Source organism: Macadamia integrifolia, chromosome 14, assembly GCF_013358625.1.
Source record: "Macadamia integrifolia cultivar HAES 741 chromosome 14, SCU_Mint_v3, whole genome shotgun sequence".
In the NCBI taxonomy this organism is placed as follows: Eukaryota; Viridiplantae; Streptophyta; class Magnoliopsida; order Proteales; family Proteaceae; genus Macadamia; species Macadamia integrifolia.
In genome coordinates, this window is record NC_056570.1 from 30,954,070 (window position 1) to 30,969,473 (window position 15,404).

The 15,404-nt window shown below is 37.4% G+C and overlaps 1 protein-coding gene across 1 annotated transcript; it reads left to right on the top strand.

The window, feature by feature from the left end:
• Window positions 1-2,985: 2,985 nt before the first annotated feature.
• LOC122061887 (probable protein arginine N-methyltransferase 3) lies at window positions 2,986-14,418 on the top strand. Its single transcript, XM_042625415.1, has 7 exons — window positions 2,986-3,330; window positions 5,509-6,060; window positions 6,227-6,324; window positions 12,302-12,380; window positions 12,483-12,743; window positions 12,831-12,998; window positions 13,798-14,418. Exons 1-7 carry the CDS (start codon window positions 3,055-3,057, stop codon window positions 14,242-14,244), a joined length of 1,881 nt encoding a protein of 626 aa, XP_042481349.1. The 5' UTR covers window positions 2,986-3,054; the 3' UTR covers window positions 14,245-14,418.
• Window positions 14,419-15,404: the final 986 nt, after the last annotated feature.

Below are 15,404 nucleotides of genomic sequence, written 5' to 3' on the forward strand. Positions count from 1 at the left end.
GGAGAGGTACTTTTCCTCAAATCGAGTGCATTTAAATATTTTAAAATGCATTGTTTTATTTTTACTACTCGTTTGAAATTCGTTGATTATGCCCCCTTTTTCTTCTTTCCTTTCATTACTTTATCCCTTCACACCACCTTCAATGAATATTTAGATTATTGGTTTGAGAAAGCTATACTTTAGAAGTATCCTTGCATTACCAAATATCATTTATCTATATTGTGTTGACACAAAGTGTGGATGGCTCTACAATTATAGATCCCAAGATCTGGAGGGTTGTACCCTCTTTCAAAGGAGTCCAAATATGGAATTTTTCTGTAACGATTTGGAGATAGTTTCATCAACAGATTAAAATTTTATAATGTATAATTTAAATTGTTTGTGTTCATTCTTGTGCCTTTTTTTTACCCCCTTATTGTAGTAAAGAGTTTTGACTTGTTCATGTTCAGTGTTGGATCTCTATTGTAATTATGCATTTATCCCTTTTCTTGCTAAGAAAATTCTTCATTCCTTTATCAACTACCAAAAAGAATATCTTAGGTGCTAAACTTTTTAAACACAGATCAACCAAACTTTAGCTTAACTTAATGATAATACAATGACTACGAAGATGATAGTAATGAAGATGCTATCATCTAGGCACAATTAGCAATTTATCCTTTGCTTTGATTAATATGCTCGTCACTTTGCAAGGAAGGGTGGGGAGTGGAAAATAGTGTTTAGATATACAATGTATTGTCTTAAGTGAAAATATTTCATTCAAACTGGTCTGAACTTCTCTCTCTCTCTCTCTCTCTCTTCTACATGACAAATGGCCACACATGCATTTGCACGTGTGAGTTTATTAGTAGATATATATATATATATATATATCATACTACTACTAAAAGTAAACTTACTTCACTTTTTTTGTATATTTTTTTAAAAAGACAAAAAGACCATTGGCATCTGCAAAAAAAAAAACTTTTCAAATGACCAAAAACCCTCCAAATGGAGGGAAAAAAAAATGTGGGCATTCTTATTATTTGTCCCTTAATTATGTTTGAGGAAAATGTTTCCTGTGAGAGAGATTGGCCTTGTGCACATTTCTCCCAAATGTTTGTTAGTTAATCACATTTTGCACAAGTAACGAAGAACTACAATAGGAAGAAAAGGTAAATCTAAGCTAGACCATTAGAATGACAGTGAAAACAAATCAGAAAGGCTAAGTTTGACTGTAAGGAGAATTATAAGGAGGGGCAGTAAAAATTTTCAAACCTAAGAAAGAAATATTTGTAATTACACCATGTGATTATATAAATTACTTAAGATTTTGAAAGAACTTTCGGCTTCTAAATTTCTTCTCCTACCAATGTAAAGCAATGGAAAGGAGTAGGATTGCCTCTGGGCAATAAATTTCTTACCATATTTATTTATTATATTCCATATAATTATATATATATATATATATTACATGTAATTTTATTTTACATTTTAAATAAAAAAGGAATTTGGATGCAAAGTAAAGTGAAATTCAATGACTAAATATGAAATGATTTTGAGTTAGTGATATAATCACATGCAGTAATAACTAAAAAGAATTATTTTTTAAATATAAAAATTTCAATTCCCTTCCTTTTATGCTCCTAACAGTAAAAAGACAAATTCCCGTTAAGTTTTGAAACAACTATAATCACTAAATTTAGCAACATTGCTTATACAACTATTCAGCTAAGACACATAAATGTCATTACCCCAAAAATATATATATATATATCATAAATGTTTGGCCATAAAAAATTTGGTCCTTTCGTTACATCTTACAATCTACCTCTATTGCCATAGTTCATTGTCCTTTCACCCTTCAACCCTACTTGCATTTCATAACAGCGAGTTGTAGCTTACAGTAGTTTTACACTTTAATACTTTTAGGCACTAAAATCTAGCGATTAGGATTGCATCTAACTCTAACCCTAATGGTCACATGCATCCAAAAAGAAGAGGAAAAGAAAATAGCAACCCCCCGTGAACATAAATATGTGTGTATATTGATTTTTTTTTTTTCTTTTTTTCAAAGGGTTAGAGTTTTCCTTAAGCCAAGTTGTAGGAAGAATTTCTTCACCCATGGCAATCCTTATGCTGAAATGGGTGCCTAGAACATTGAAAGGTATTTTGGACCTCCAACAAATAGGGATAAATAACAATGACATTGATATGTTGGTGAAATTTCCCTCTTTCTCTTCAAAAATAAAATAAAAAAAAGGAAGAAGAAGAAAAGAAATACCCTTTTTCAAATGTAAAATTTTAAATTTATAGTTTTTATCTTTCCAATTTTTTGTCATTCTCAAAATGCTTGACCCAATTTTTTTTTTATTGTTCTATTTTAATTCTCTATTATGTTTTAAATAATAACTTCCCCAATATTTGCTACTAGTCCCAAGATCAGACAAAAGAGGAGGATTAGTGCATCAGGTCGACATTAGCACAGAAAAAAACCTAGTCAAACCCTTCACATGGATTCTACAACCTTATATTATCTATTAATTTATTTATTTTTCATGTTTTGGTTTCAAATATCATTGTTGGATTGCCTAATCTATGGAACTGGTACTTGACCGATACGACACCAACACATTAGAAAACAATTTTTTTTTCTTTTCAAAAAGGAGGCACAACCATTTGAAGCGGACCAATTGACCGATCTATAAAGGAATTAGTAATAATATCAGAAGTGGCCGATACCTACTCCAAAACTGATTTTTCAGTGGATGCTTTCTAGTGCATTGCTATTGACCCTCGTATACACGTATACACGTATACACGTAGAAACCGCACTTCCCTTTAAAACAATTTGTGGTATCAAACAAACCCAAACATATGTTACACAATTACACAACTATAATAAGCCTATAACGCTATAGTCTACCCAAAAAAAAAAAAAAAAGCCTATAAGCATTTACCAAAAATAAATAAATAAAATAAAATAAAATTTGCAAAGCCTTCCCCTTCCGCTCGTGCAGTGCCAAGAGGGTTTAAGGGTTTAGGGGTTTCGTAGGGTTTTTCTCTCTCTTAGTTATGGCGGAGAAGCTCACCTGGAACGGAGAAATGGAAGAGATCGAAGGAGACGAAGAAGTAGAGGACCAACTCGACAATTGGGAAGATTGGAACACAGATGAAGAAAACTCAGACTCAGATTTTCTCTGCTTGTTCTGCAACTCAAAATACAGTTCTATTGAAACTCTATGGGAGCATTGCAGTTCAAACCACCATTTTGATTTCCGGAGAATCAGAAGAACTCTGGGATTGGATTTCTACGACTCCTTAAAGCTCATCAACTACGTTAGATCTCAGGTCTGTATTCACTCTTTTAGCCAACTGATTTGATTACACTTCAACTCAGTTGCAGGGTTTGCTAATTTTTTTTTTTTTGTTTGGGTTTATAGAAATTACTTCTCAGTGTGTGGTGGTTATCCTTGATGCTCACAACGCACTTTAATGCACTTCTATGAAAAATTAGAATTTAATTCCGTTTATACTCAACGAAAATGAACAGTTCTTGTAAACTGATATTTTATTAGTCTCTCGAGACATAGATATGTCCTTTAAGTTGTTCAGGTATGCATTATGTATTCTTAATGCGTATGAGTACATATAAGCTATGCCAGATGTCCCGAAGGATTGAAAATGATTGCAGGTGGTGAAATCTTATAGCTAAAATGGCCATTGACACAACAGAAATGTGGTGAAAACTGTTGAGAAATTTGACTATGTAATAGTCACAGGTAGCACTGTTAGTGTTTTTGGGGAAAAAAAAAGGCTTAGTTGAGTTGAATAGTCACAAATACAGTATAATCAATTAAAATATGTAAGACAACATTTAGATGGAGTAACACAAGTGTGCACAAATCAAATTATTATGTTTCCTTCTGATTGCTGGATCTCTTTTTTGTGCTAAAACTTTATTATTTCTGGAGACTGGTTTGGGGTGACTGTTGTACTTCGCTATTCTTGACCCTTCCTTTCTCATGGAACTATATATTGTTGCAAAATTATACTACCTGTTCCTATCAATTGAGTGGAAAAACAGATGGTTGGAGTAAAGTTGTTCTCAATTAATGTCTACTTTGCTTAACCCCTCCTCCCCCCACCCACCACCCCCCCCCCCAAAAAAAAAAAAAAAAAAAAAGAAAAAAAAGAAAAGAAAAGAATAAGAATAAGAATATTGTTATCTATATGGATTGAAAAGTGAAGCACGTATGCCTGAAATTGCTTTTATTTCCCTTTTTCCCCTCTTATTTTCATTTTGATAAGTAGAAGAAATGCACTTGGAGAATAGAAATGAACGTGTCCACAGCCAGATGAGTGTTGGCCTGGCATGTTCCTTTCTAGTCCATATTATTGTGACTAAAAATTGGATCCTTGTGTAAAAATATTGAAATTCATCGGTAATGTTTTAATTTTGAGAATCATTTGATAAATTTTCTATGAAAAACTCACAATGGGAACTTCTTGTATAATTGTGCTTTACCTCATATCCAAGCATGCATGTAATTTGCATGTTTTGTGAATACTACATCAACGGCATAGAGAGACCATTCTAAAGAATCTTGAATAATGCACCAAATCTAGACTCTGGATAAGTGTTTGCTTGATTTGCTATATGTACTATTGCACAGTTAGCGAGGACAAAATTTCTGGGTGGTTTTTAGTGAAAGTATATGTTAATTTACCTCAGCGTTATAAACTACAATTCAACTAAACTGAGCCTTAGGGCCAACTGCTTGGGGTCATACTGTCATTCCATTTCATTCCTCAAGGATCTTATTTTCTGTGACATTGTAAAACCTCATGTATTTTCTGTGCCACTTTTTTACCTCATTGGTTCCAAGCTCGGGTGAGGGTGAAGGTGAAGGTGACGGTGAAGGTGAAGGCCTGTGTCAGGTTGTGCACAAGGATAAAACATTTGACTATCCATTCAATTTGCATTGAGATAAAATAGGCTATATAAAGTATAAGCTAATTTCTTATTAGGACTGTAATTGTAGGATGATTTGTTGTAAGAGCATTTTTAGCATGTGGGCCTTCAAGGAAAAAGGATAGGCACATAGATAAGGTAAAAAGTGATATTTGCTTGTGGGAGCTGGTTTTATGGATGGGATTGTCCATAGGGTATTTATGGGACCCACATGACAGGTGATGCCGGCCAGGTTAATTCTGGGCTGACAAAGCTGAAGGTCACTTGCTCTCATGCAAAGTTGCAGCCTCAGTGGAGTCAGCCAAGTGGCAAAATAAACATAGAAAAATCGATGACTACCAAGGGTGCACTCTAACGCTTGGATTACAAGATAGTTGCATGCCAATGCATGGGAGGGTTTATGATTGATTTTGAATATGAACGGTTGGGAATACCAGATCACCATTTCACTTTACGAAACTTAGTGACCCACTCATAGATGCTTTATGGGCTGGACCATCCATAAAACCTTTTACCTTTATTTATTTCTATTTCTTTAATTCTATGATTCTCAGGTAGCAGCAAACATATGTTGGAGTTGCGGGGCTACTTGCCAATCCAACAAAGATCTACAGAATCATTTACATGAACCAGTCAACTTGAAGGATAGCAAGCTCCTTTGGGAGGATGATAAGTATCTTAGACCTCATATGCAAGAGGATTCACTTTTGCACAGCTTTGCAGAAGATGAAGATGATGAGGATGTTCAGACCACACCAATTGATAGAGAGGAACTTATGAAGGATATAGGGGAAGTTTTAGATCTTGAAAAAATTTGCATTGATGATGAAAATGCTTCAAATATGGTTCCATCAAGACCTGATACCGTTGAAGGTGTAAGGAAGGAAGCATCTTGTGCAACCAGTGGATTTTTCAACGTGAATCACACTTGGGTTAATGATATTGAGGCAAGAGAAGATAGTGGATTAGCAAATGGAAAACAAAAAATTAGGCATCTGCGAGGTTCATTGGTGAATACTGCTGCAAAAGAAATCAGAAAAGTGAATGAAAATTATTTTGGTTCCTATGGTTCTTTTAGCATTCATAGGGAGATGATTAGTGACAAGGTAAGGTTTCTCTGCACATTCTCCAAAAGAAATGAAAATTTTATTGTGCATCAGTGCATGTCATGCTAGAAGAGGACTACGTGACAAAAAAATACATAACTTAGTTTCTAATTAGTTCTAATATTCTGTAACAGTTCTCTAAAAATTCACATTTATGGATTTGCAGGTAAGGATGGATGCCTACAGGGGAGCAATCTTGAACAACCCTTCTCTTTTTAAGAGAGCAACTGTTTTGGATGTTGGTTGTGGCACTGGAATACTAAGGTGTGATAGTGCTTTATGTCTATATGATTAGGTCCATTTATTCAGTTACTGTCATAGTGAAATCTTAAAAGACAAAGCAGGTCTACTTCAAAGAAACATTAAAAATAAAAAATAAAAAATATTAGCATGCTACATATTTAGTCACAAATTGTGATTTCTTATCCCTGCTTCGCAGAGAGTTTGTTTCCCGATTGAAATCCGTGACGACTAGGTCGAATGGAGCAACCTTACTGTTGCATAGAGGTCCGCCCTCTTACATATGTAAATTACATTAGTTTGAAAAATGGAAATAAGAAATCATAATTATAGTTACGAATCTTGAATATGTCTTTCATCAATATTAGTAACATTGCAATCTCAGGATAATTTTATGGTTAAAAGAATTGAAAACAAAATGCGTATAAAAGAAATGATTTCTCTTTCTCTTCATCATCATACCTAATATTTTAAAATCTGAGCTTCAAAATATTATGACATGTTGACATTATTTTTGTTGTATTATTGTTATGATTACTATTGTCTTTTATCATTATTATTTGTGTAAATGCATAAGCATTTATTTATGACACAAGAGAAAAGGGAAGAAGTATATACTTTCCTGGTCTACTACATTTTCTTGAAATATTAAACTCAAGTATATTGAACTACTGAAGACATTTGTGGCCATCTTCTCTCTTTCTTTTCCCAATGCAAGCAAATGAAACCAGCAAATCAGCAATCCTTTTGCTACCCTGTTTTTTGTCAGGAAAATAGTTCAGATCTGGGCCTGTGCTGTAGTTGATCTGTCTTTGATTCCTAATCTGTAATCTAGGTCGACTGGCTGCATCAACTTGGTAAAACCTAAGCCATGGATACATTTTTTTTTCTAGACTAAAGTTCGTTTGCCCCAGGGAAAGACTTCTTTTCTATTCATAGGTAAAGGGCATAATTCGAATCTCGTTTTGCAGTCCATGGTAGAAGTGTTGTCTATGACAAATGAGATCATTGTTGAATCTAATGTTGATGTTTTCATCAAATTTTTTGTTTCTTCCTACTTTGATTGTGCTAGGTGTCATTTATTCCTTTTTCCAAACATGTTAGCATAGTTGGTTGATCATGGATCGTAGAATGGAAATCTATTGTTGATTGTGAAGGGAGCTTATGTGCATGCAAGCTGGAAGCTTAAGCACCGTAGAAAACCTAAACCTAGCGAAGCGAAGAAAAGGCCTTACTGAAGAGTAGAAAACAAGCAACGACCTTAACCAAGCAATATGAGCCCAATTATTAGGATAGTGAACTTGAGTGCACTAGTGGACCAGAACTATAAAGCAAGGATGAGCCCCTAATCGAGTAAGGCGTGTGCCAGAACAAGCAAATAAGTACTTCCATGCCCTAGCTGATCTACGACCAAAGAAGCAATGACTTAGCTGATCTATGGGCAGGTCAAACCTCAGTAGAATGGAAAATTTGTATTCCAGGAGTAAAAAGAATCTTTTCCTTATGAGGATGAGCCATCTGAATGTCACCTGTCCATGGAATAAGATTACTATGGCTCAGACCACTCCCCAAAGCCTTCTTTTATACAAAAAACTATTGTCTCAAAAGGGTTGCAATGTGATAGCTTTTTAAAGCTGGTTGAAGTGACTCCAAAAGTGTAGCTACACAAGGAGTAGAAATACTAGTTGTCAAGATGCCTGGGTGACCACGGGGTGTATCATCGTATGGTCCATTAGATAATCTAGTTGGCTTTAGTTAAGTCATTAAAGAGTTTTATTTTGGTCAGTTGCATGGGGCCCAAGTTATATAGAAGACTTAGGCTTCAACAGTTTTAATTAGTTAAGTATTTTGAGTTCTTGTCAGTTTAGTATAGCTACCTGATGATGTAGATGGATCGAGCCACCCAAAGAATCAGCCCAGATCTGGCCTATTCTAGGCCAGCCTTGGGCCAGCTTTGCAGCCAGATTTCCAGCCCTCTTGGGGCCTTCGAATCAGTCCCTATGTAGCCCTATCAGCCCCAGCTGGATCCACGAGAAGCTTCCCTGTTTGGCACCATCGATCCAGTTGTCCAGCACTCCAAGCTCCAATTTGTTTCCATTCTTGGATCCCTCCACAGCAAGGCACTCTCCTCCATTGAACAACATCTTTTCTCAGCCAAGTTTTGTCCCATGAAGATCTTCTATAAACCCCATACAGCTGTCCACGACATTGGGAGAAGCTTCAAGAGAGGAGTTCCAATAGATATGACCTAGGATTTAGTTTCCTATTCCATGTGTCGAGTTAGTTTTTTTTAATGTCTTAAATTAGTTTCCTTTTTGTTATTAGTTGTGAGCTTCTAAATTATTCTTTCTCGGTTGGCAAGTTAGAAGTCAATTTAGAAGGTTTAGTTCCAGCTTTAGTTTCCTAATTTAGGAAGCAGTTATGTAAGTCTAGAAGAGGCATCCATTGATTGTAAGGATGACAGATTTTTGATTGATGAAACTGAATATTACTCATGGCTGAAAAGCTTTTATCTGGATGCCTAAAACTTTGAGGGGTGAGATGCCCAAAATATGAGGGGTGAGATGCCCATTCCCTAACCCTTCTTCACCCTTCTCAATCTTCCATCAATTACCTTTTCTTTCTTTTGTTTTCTTTTTTATCTTTTGAGTGTTGAGAGTACTATGTGAGCTGCCCATCAAGACATCAACCAGCAGCTGATCTGGAGACACAAGACTACCTGCAGCAGCCATTAGAAGAACAGATCTGGGCAGGGTTTCGAACCAGCTTAAGTCCCTGATCTTTGCTCACTGCTGATCCTGTTCTAGGGGTTTATTCTTCACATCAAGGAGGACATCGACCTACACAGGTTGGTCGACAGAGGCCTGGATCTTTAGTTCTTGAAATCTCTCCTTAGTTTCCTAATTTGTGACAGAAACCAAGAGCCCTTAGATCTCAACAGTCAGCCACCCATTCTGGCCCCAATTTTGAGGGCTTGTTGAGGACCATAAGGAGGCCACTCGATCCGGTTCTCAACGCCATCAGAGACCTGGTTTGATTGCTACAGGTTTTCTTCTACTCGATCACAGAAAACCCTAATTTCTGTCGAGGGTTTGATCTTCCTCACTTGCAGACAGACAAGGCCATAAGTTTGCGGTTCTATGGAGTCATATACAGGACATACACGACCAGCATGTCAAGCTTCTTTGAGCCTTGGGTTGTGAGTAACTAAAATTCCTTCTATTCAGTCCTGTTTCCAGGTTTGGTTAAATCTCTTAATTGGTCAGATCTGAACTTAATGTTATGGGTTTGGTTTGGAATGTTTAATCAACTGGGGTTGTTTGACTCATGTAAACCACCTTACATCACCTGAGAGCTTTAGATGTAGGAGACCTTATTTTGTTTTCTTATACATATGTAGCCCCCGCCCCCAATAATGGTGGTCAATGGTATAGAGTACAAAAATTTGATTTGAATTGTGAAGCCAAGAATGCTTCCTCTCTCTCTCTCTCTCTTCTCTTTAGTTGCTGTTCACAGTCCCATAACCACCCCTTTCTCTTATTTTTCTCCGAAGTTGTCAGAACAAATCATTTACTTTATCGAGCAAAGCTTTTACTGTTTTTGGGGGGGGGGTGTTCTTGGTTGGCCCTTATTTTCAAGTTTTCAACCATTACAGTTGGCCTCGACCAGCTTTGGGATACGGACGGACATGAATGAGAATGCAGGCTAGAAACACTTTCAAGGAGGATAATGAAATGCAAGACTTCCCGGGTTGAATTATGAGGCCCAAAAATGGGGGGTCGAAAGGGTGTACGAAATAGATAATTAATAGTAGAGTTCATCAGATAATCTAGTTGGGTTTGGTTTAGTCATTAAAGAGTTCTATTTTGGTTAGTTGCTTGGGGCTCAAGTTATCTAGACGACTTAAGGCTTTAACAATTCTAATTTGTTAAGTACTTTGGGTTTCTTGTCAGTTAAGTTAGTCTAGCTACCTGGGAGCTTGAGATGTGGGAGACCTTATTTTGTTTTCTTACACATGTGTAACCCCTTCCCCACCCCACCCTTAATGATGTTTAATGGCATAGAGTACAAAAAATTGATTTGAATTGTGTAGCCAAGAAGGCTCCCTCTTTCTCTCTCCTCTTCAGTTGCTGTTCAGGTTACTGTTCATGGCTACCACAGTCCCATAATAGCCCCTATCTCTTCTCTCTTTCTCTTTTTCCTCTATTTTCTTCTCTTTCTTTCCTTAATGCAAGCTACTGAAACCAGTAAATCAGCAAGCCCTTCTCAACCCTGTTTTGTCATGAAAATAGTTCAGATCTGGGCCTGTGGAGCAGCCAATCTGATCTTTGATTCCTAATCTGGAATCTAGGTTGGTTGGTTACATCAGCATTCCTGGGATTTTGGAAGCTCTGGCTAATAAAGAAAATAAATTATTCAAGTGGTTTGGCTGTTGGAATTTTAGTTATAAATGCAGTCACTCACCATTGAGACTTTCAATTCGTCCCTGTTTTCTTATGAGAAAAAATGTCATCCCTGTTATGCAAGAAATTCGTAGACCAGGATAAATTTTCAACAATATGGGGGCAACTGTGTATTGGGGTCATACCTTTTCTTAGTCTTTTTGTACAAATGTCCCTGTCTAACTTAATGAGGGAAACCTTTGCTACTAACAGATAATATGCAAGAGTATCCTTGAAAAAGATCTGGAATAGACCGACAAGACTGGGCTGAACCTCCCAATCTTGTATCAACTATCAATAACTTGCTTGAAAGGTTTCAATCTAGCTGTATACATTTTGAGAGTTGCTGTAGTGACAAAACATTAGATGGCATAGCTGTGGAAGCACTATTCTGATGTGTTAATAAGAAAAATCAACTAAAGGTTTAACAACTGATTGGTCAACCTTTTTTTTGAAAAGTGGAAGCACTAATTTTATTACTTCTTTACTTAATTGGTTACATGAATTTTACTAGTGCAAAGGAAACAAGTACTGGAGGAGGCCCAAGCCTATAATTGTAGGATGGTTTGATAAAATAAAAGAACAAAGAGGGACCGGCTGCCCAAACCTTCCCCTTCTCAAGTGCTACTTGTCTTAATCCTCATGCTAAGTGGCTACATAGTGGGCTCTTTCTTGAAATTAACGCCTTTGTTTGGAGTTGCTTTGTTAGTCAAAACATATTGATGAAATTGGTCTTTGGCCTCTTCAACTGAGGAATATGGTCCTCAATGGCAGATGGCTTTGGAGAAAGGGTAAAAGACTGGAAAGTTTATGGGTGTAGGTAGTGGCTCCTAAAAATGGATGTGACAAAGTAAAAGGAACTGCTGAATTTCCTAGTGGTGCTTTAGCTTTCGATATTCAAGGTTTGGCATGATCTGTCATGCAGTGGAAAAAGTTAAGCCAAGCATGGGACCCTCATCATGGCTCAGCCATGTTGAAAACTTGAAACTACTTTTAGAACATCAAATATCACTTGACCCGCTACAAAGGGCTGTTATCCTTTTTTATTTCCAAATTTGTTGATGGTATTTCACTATTTTGTTCGTAAAAGAATCTAATATTTGCTTCAGTGTAAAATAGGTATAATTAATGAAAATAACCAACCCTCTTTTGATCAGCACTTCTGACTCCTCCTTTCCCCTTCTTCATTAATGACAAAAGATGATAAGAGAACAGAAACTAACATTCTGACATTCTGATTTCAGTGGTGGTTTGAGATGTGAGTCATGTGACCCCTGCTAACTTGGGCCTGGTTTGGAAATTTTTTTCCTGGTTACACAACTGACATTCTGTTTTCAATGGTGGAAAAGGTGTATTTTCTGGGAGCATTTCCATAAAGTAGCTTGCTATTGAACTTGCGTGCTTTGTTTTTGTAGTTATATGGTGATTAGACTAGTCAGTTAATGTATTGTTCAAGTATGGATCATAAATTCTATTTTACCCAGTTTGAATTAGTTTTTTTTTCCATTAAATAGCTATTTTGCTCCTTATGTTTGTGTTTCACTTTCTATCTTTTGCAGTCTATTTGCAGCCCAAGCAGGGGCTTCAAGGGTCGTTGCTGTAGAAGCTAGTGACAAGATGGCTGCAGTAGCAACTCAGGTTAACCTTCCAGGATTCAATACTCAATTCAGTTTGCATGCATCTCTTTGTTTTCTGTTAATTTTTGGTTGAGTCCCATTTCATTAATTTGTGTGACTGCAGATCGCAAAAGACAATGGTCTGTTGGGGGGTGGCAGTGCATCCGAATGTAATAACCAGTGTACTGGAGTAATCAATGTGGTCCATGGTATGATTGAAGACCTAGATAAGTCCTTACAAATCCCACCTCACAGTGTCGATGTATTGCTGAGCGAATGGATGGGATATTGCCTGCTCTATGAATCAATGCTTAGTTCAGTGCTTTATGCTCGGGATCACTGGCTCAAACCTGGTGGTGCCATTCTCCCGGACACTGCAACTATTGTGCGTTTCTGACTAGTCCTGTTATTTTGTCTTAAAGTAATTGGTGCTTATACTTATTCCCCCCCCCCCCCCCTTTCTACACTTCAGCTAGGAGCAGGCTTTGGAAGAGGTGGAACAAGTATTCCATTTTGGGAAAACGTTTATGGTTTCGATATGTCTTGCATTGGTGGAGAAGTTTTTCAAGATGCTGCCCGGTTTCCTATTGTTGACGTAGTTGACAGTCGTGATATAGTAACTGATTCTGTGGTTATCCAGGTTGGTGTTTCTATGTTCTTATTTTGTGGAAAATTTTTCTGACTGGGTGTTTTCCCTGAATGTAAAGGTTACCTGAAAATGCTAGGGAAAGTGAAACACTGCGGGTAGTACACATGCTCTCTCCTCCCTGACCATGTGGGCCCCCCTGTCTACAAATCATGAGGCATTCCCTCCATGCACCCATTGGACTGGCCTGGCTCACCTTCCTCTATGGACCTCATATATTCTATAGGCATATCAGCTGGGGGCCGTAGCCTTGTGCCGGTGGGATCCATGTTCCCCTAATCAAAACTCGAGTTGGAGCCCTAATGGAGTTGACCACAGTAAAATAAGGCCTTAAAAGTCCATTAATGAGTTGAAATTTGGCAGAAATGATTGTCGCTAACTGGATGGGAGAATGTAGAATGGAATATGCCAATGCATGGGAGGCATATGATTGAATTTGACTCCGAAATTCAATAAGTGGCCAATCCAGATCTTGCACAATCTGTCCAACAGTTGGAATTGCTACATTACATTTCCACATGGTAAAAATTAGGTGTAACTGTATGGGAAGTCCTTCCTATGTGTGGGCCATTTTGCCCCGTCTCTTAAGCTCTTAAAAAAATATACTCATTGAAGTTTGTCTTAGGCTCTTAGCTACCTTGTAGTGTGTGTGATGAAGGCTATGAATATATAGCTCTGAGTCATCTTTCACTAAACTTGACTTCTGCATCGATTTTTTCTTTTTTTCTTTTTAATTTGATGATTTTGATCTATGCATCCTTTGAATTGTAATGGTTGATTACTTTCTTCTCAGACATTTGATCTCGCAACCATGAGACCTGAGGAGATTGACTTTACAACGAGCTTTGGGTTGGAATTGAAACTACCTGATCCAGTCATGGGTTTAAAGTCCATGACAACTTCTTGTTATGGGGTTATATTATGGTTTGAGACTGGTTTTACAGGCCGGTTCTGCAAAGAGATGCCTACTGTTCTATCCACTTCCCCTTATATGCCTAAAACACACTGGTCTCAGACCATCTTCACATTCCGTGAACCAATTGTGATGGCAACTGGAAAACATGATGCAGATGGAATGGCAGCAGTTGGTACCGAAGCCTGCCCTGTCATTAGAATAGAGTCTCGCATCAGCATTGTCCGGGCTGCAGAGCACCGTAGCATTGACATATCCTTGGAGACATTGGGTATCTCTTCAGATGGAAGAAAACGCAGCTGGCCTGCACAGGTTTTTAATTTATGACAGGGTGTCATCTCTGTTTGATTAAGGAGTTTTATTGTTCCTGGTGGCAGTTTTCCATTTTGCCCCATTAATAGTGTGGATCATGTCAGATTAAGGCATCAATGTAAGTGAACCGTGTCCATGGGACTCACTTTTGGTGTTCAGTTTTGCGTGTAAATTAGTTTATCTTCATCATGTTTTAACTTGTTTACTGTTGTTTTTCCTAGTTTGTTATCTGTTAAATGGTTTATTTTGTTAGGGGCTGAATGAAATATTCGATAGAAAGGATGATGGAAATATGATTTGCAACAAGTTTAGGTTTTGGTTTTCCAGAAAGAGTTATGGAAGTTCCAAAAAACTGATATTTGGGCACACCATTTCTGCTGCTTTCCATTGGGAAGCTCTGACATCTCCTTTTCATTGGGAAGCTGTGACATCTCTGGAGAGAACTGAATATGACCTTTTAAGATGGTTAAGGTGTAGAGTGTATGAGCGCCCCATGCATCTCCACTCTGGTAATTGTGGTATTTTCTTTTACAGGTTATATGGTTTAAGGTTGTTTGATTTCAGCTGAGTTTAAATTGGGTTTGGTTTAAGAGATTAGCATTATCTGGTTCAGTTAGCTGAGTTGGACACTCTAGTCTGAACCGTGTGTTCTCTGTTTGAACTTTGCTTGGCTGAATTTTTCCACTAAACATGGGCGAGGCATTAGCTATCATCTATTAATAAATCCAGTTCTAAATGAATGGTGCCTGCTAATTAGATGAAGGGAGAAAGAACCCTAACCATCTGGTGTTCTCTATGGCGACATGCAGCTGGGTGTGAAAAGACCCAGTTGCTTGCTCCTGCGCATGCTGAGTATTTTCATGCCCAGCTGAGTGAGCGAAGGTGTTGTGGACAGGCAGAGTTCCTTTACCCTTAGATGAAATTTGTTCCCTCCAAAGTAATATATTTAAACTAGTAAACTATTTGTATGGAAGATTTGAAGATCAGTAAAACTAGTAAACTATTTGCATGGAAGGTTTGAAGATCAGTACCTAAGCAAGAAGGAGAAGAATTGATTGAGAGAAGGGAAAACTGGAGATTTGGTACTATAATCTATCACAAGATTTCCTAGCTCTTCAGTGCCACTCAAAATTTCATCGACCTACTATTCTTCCTCTTTGCTTCATCACGTGAAG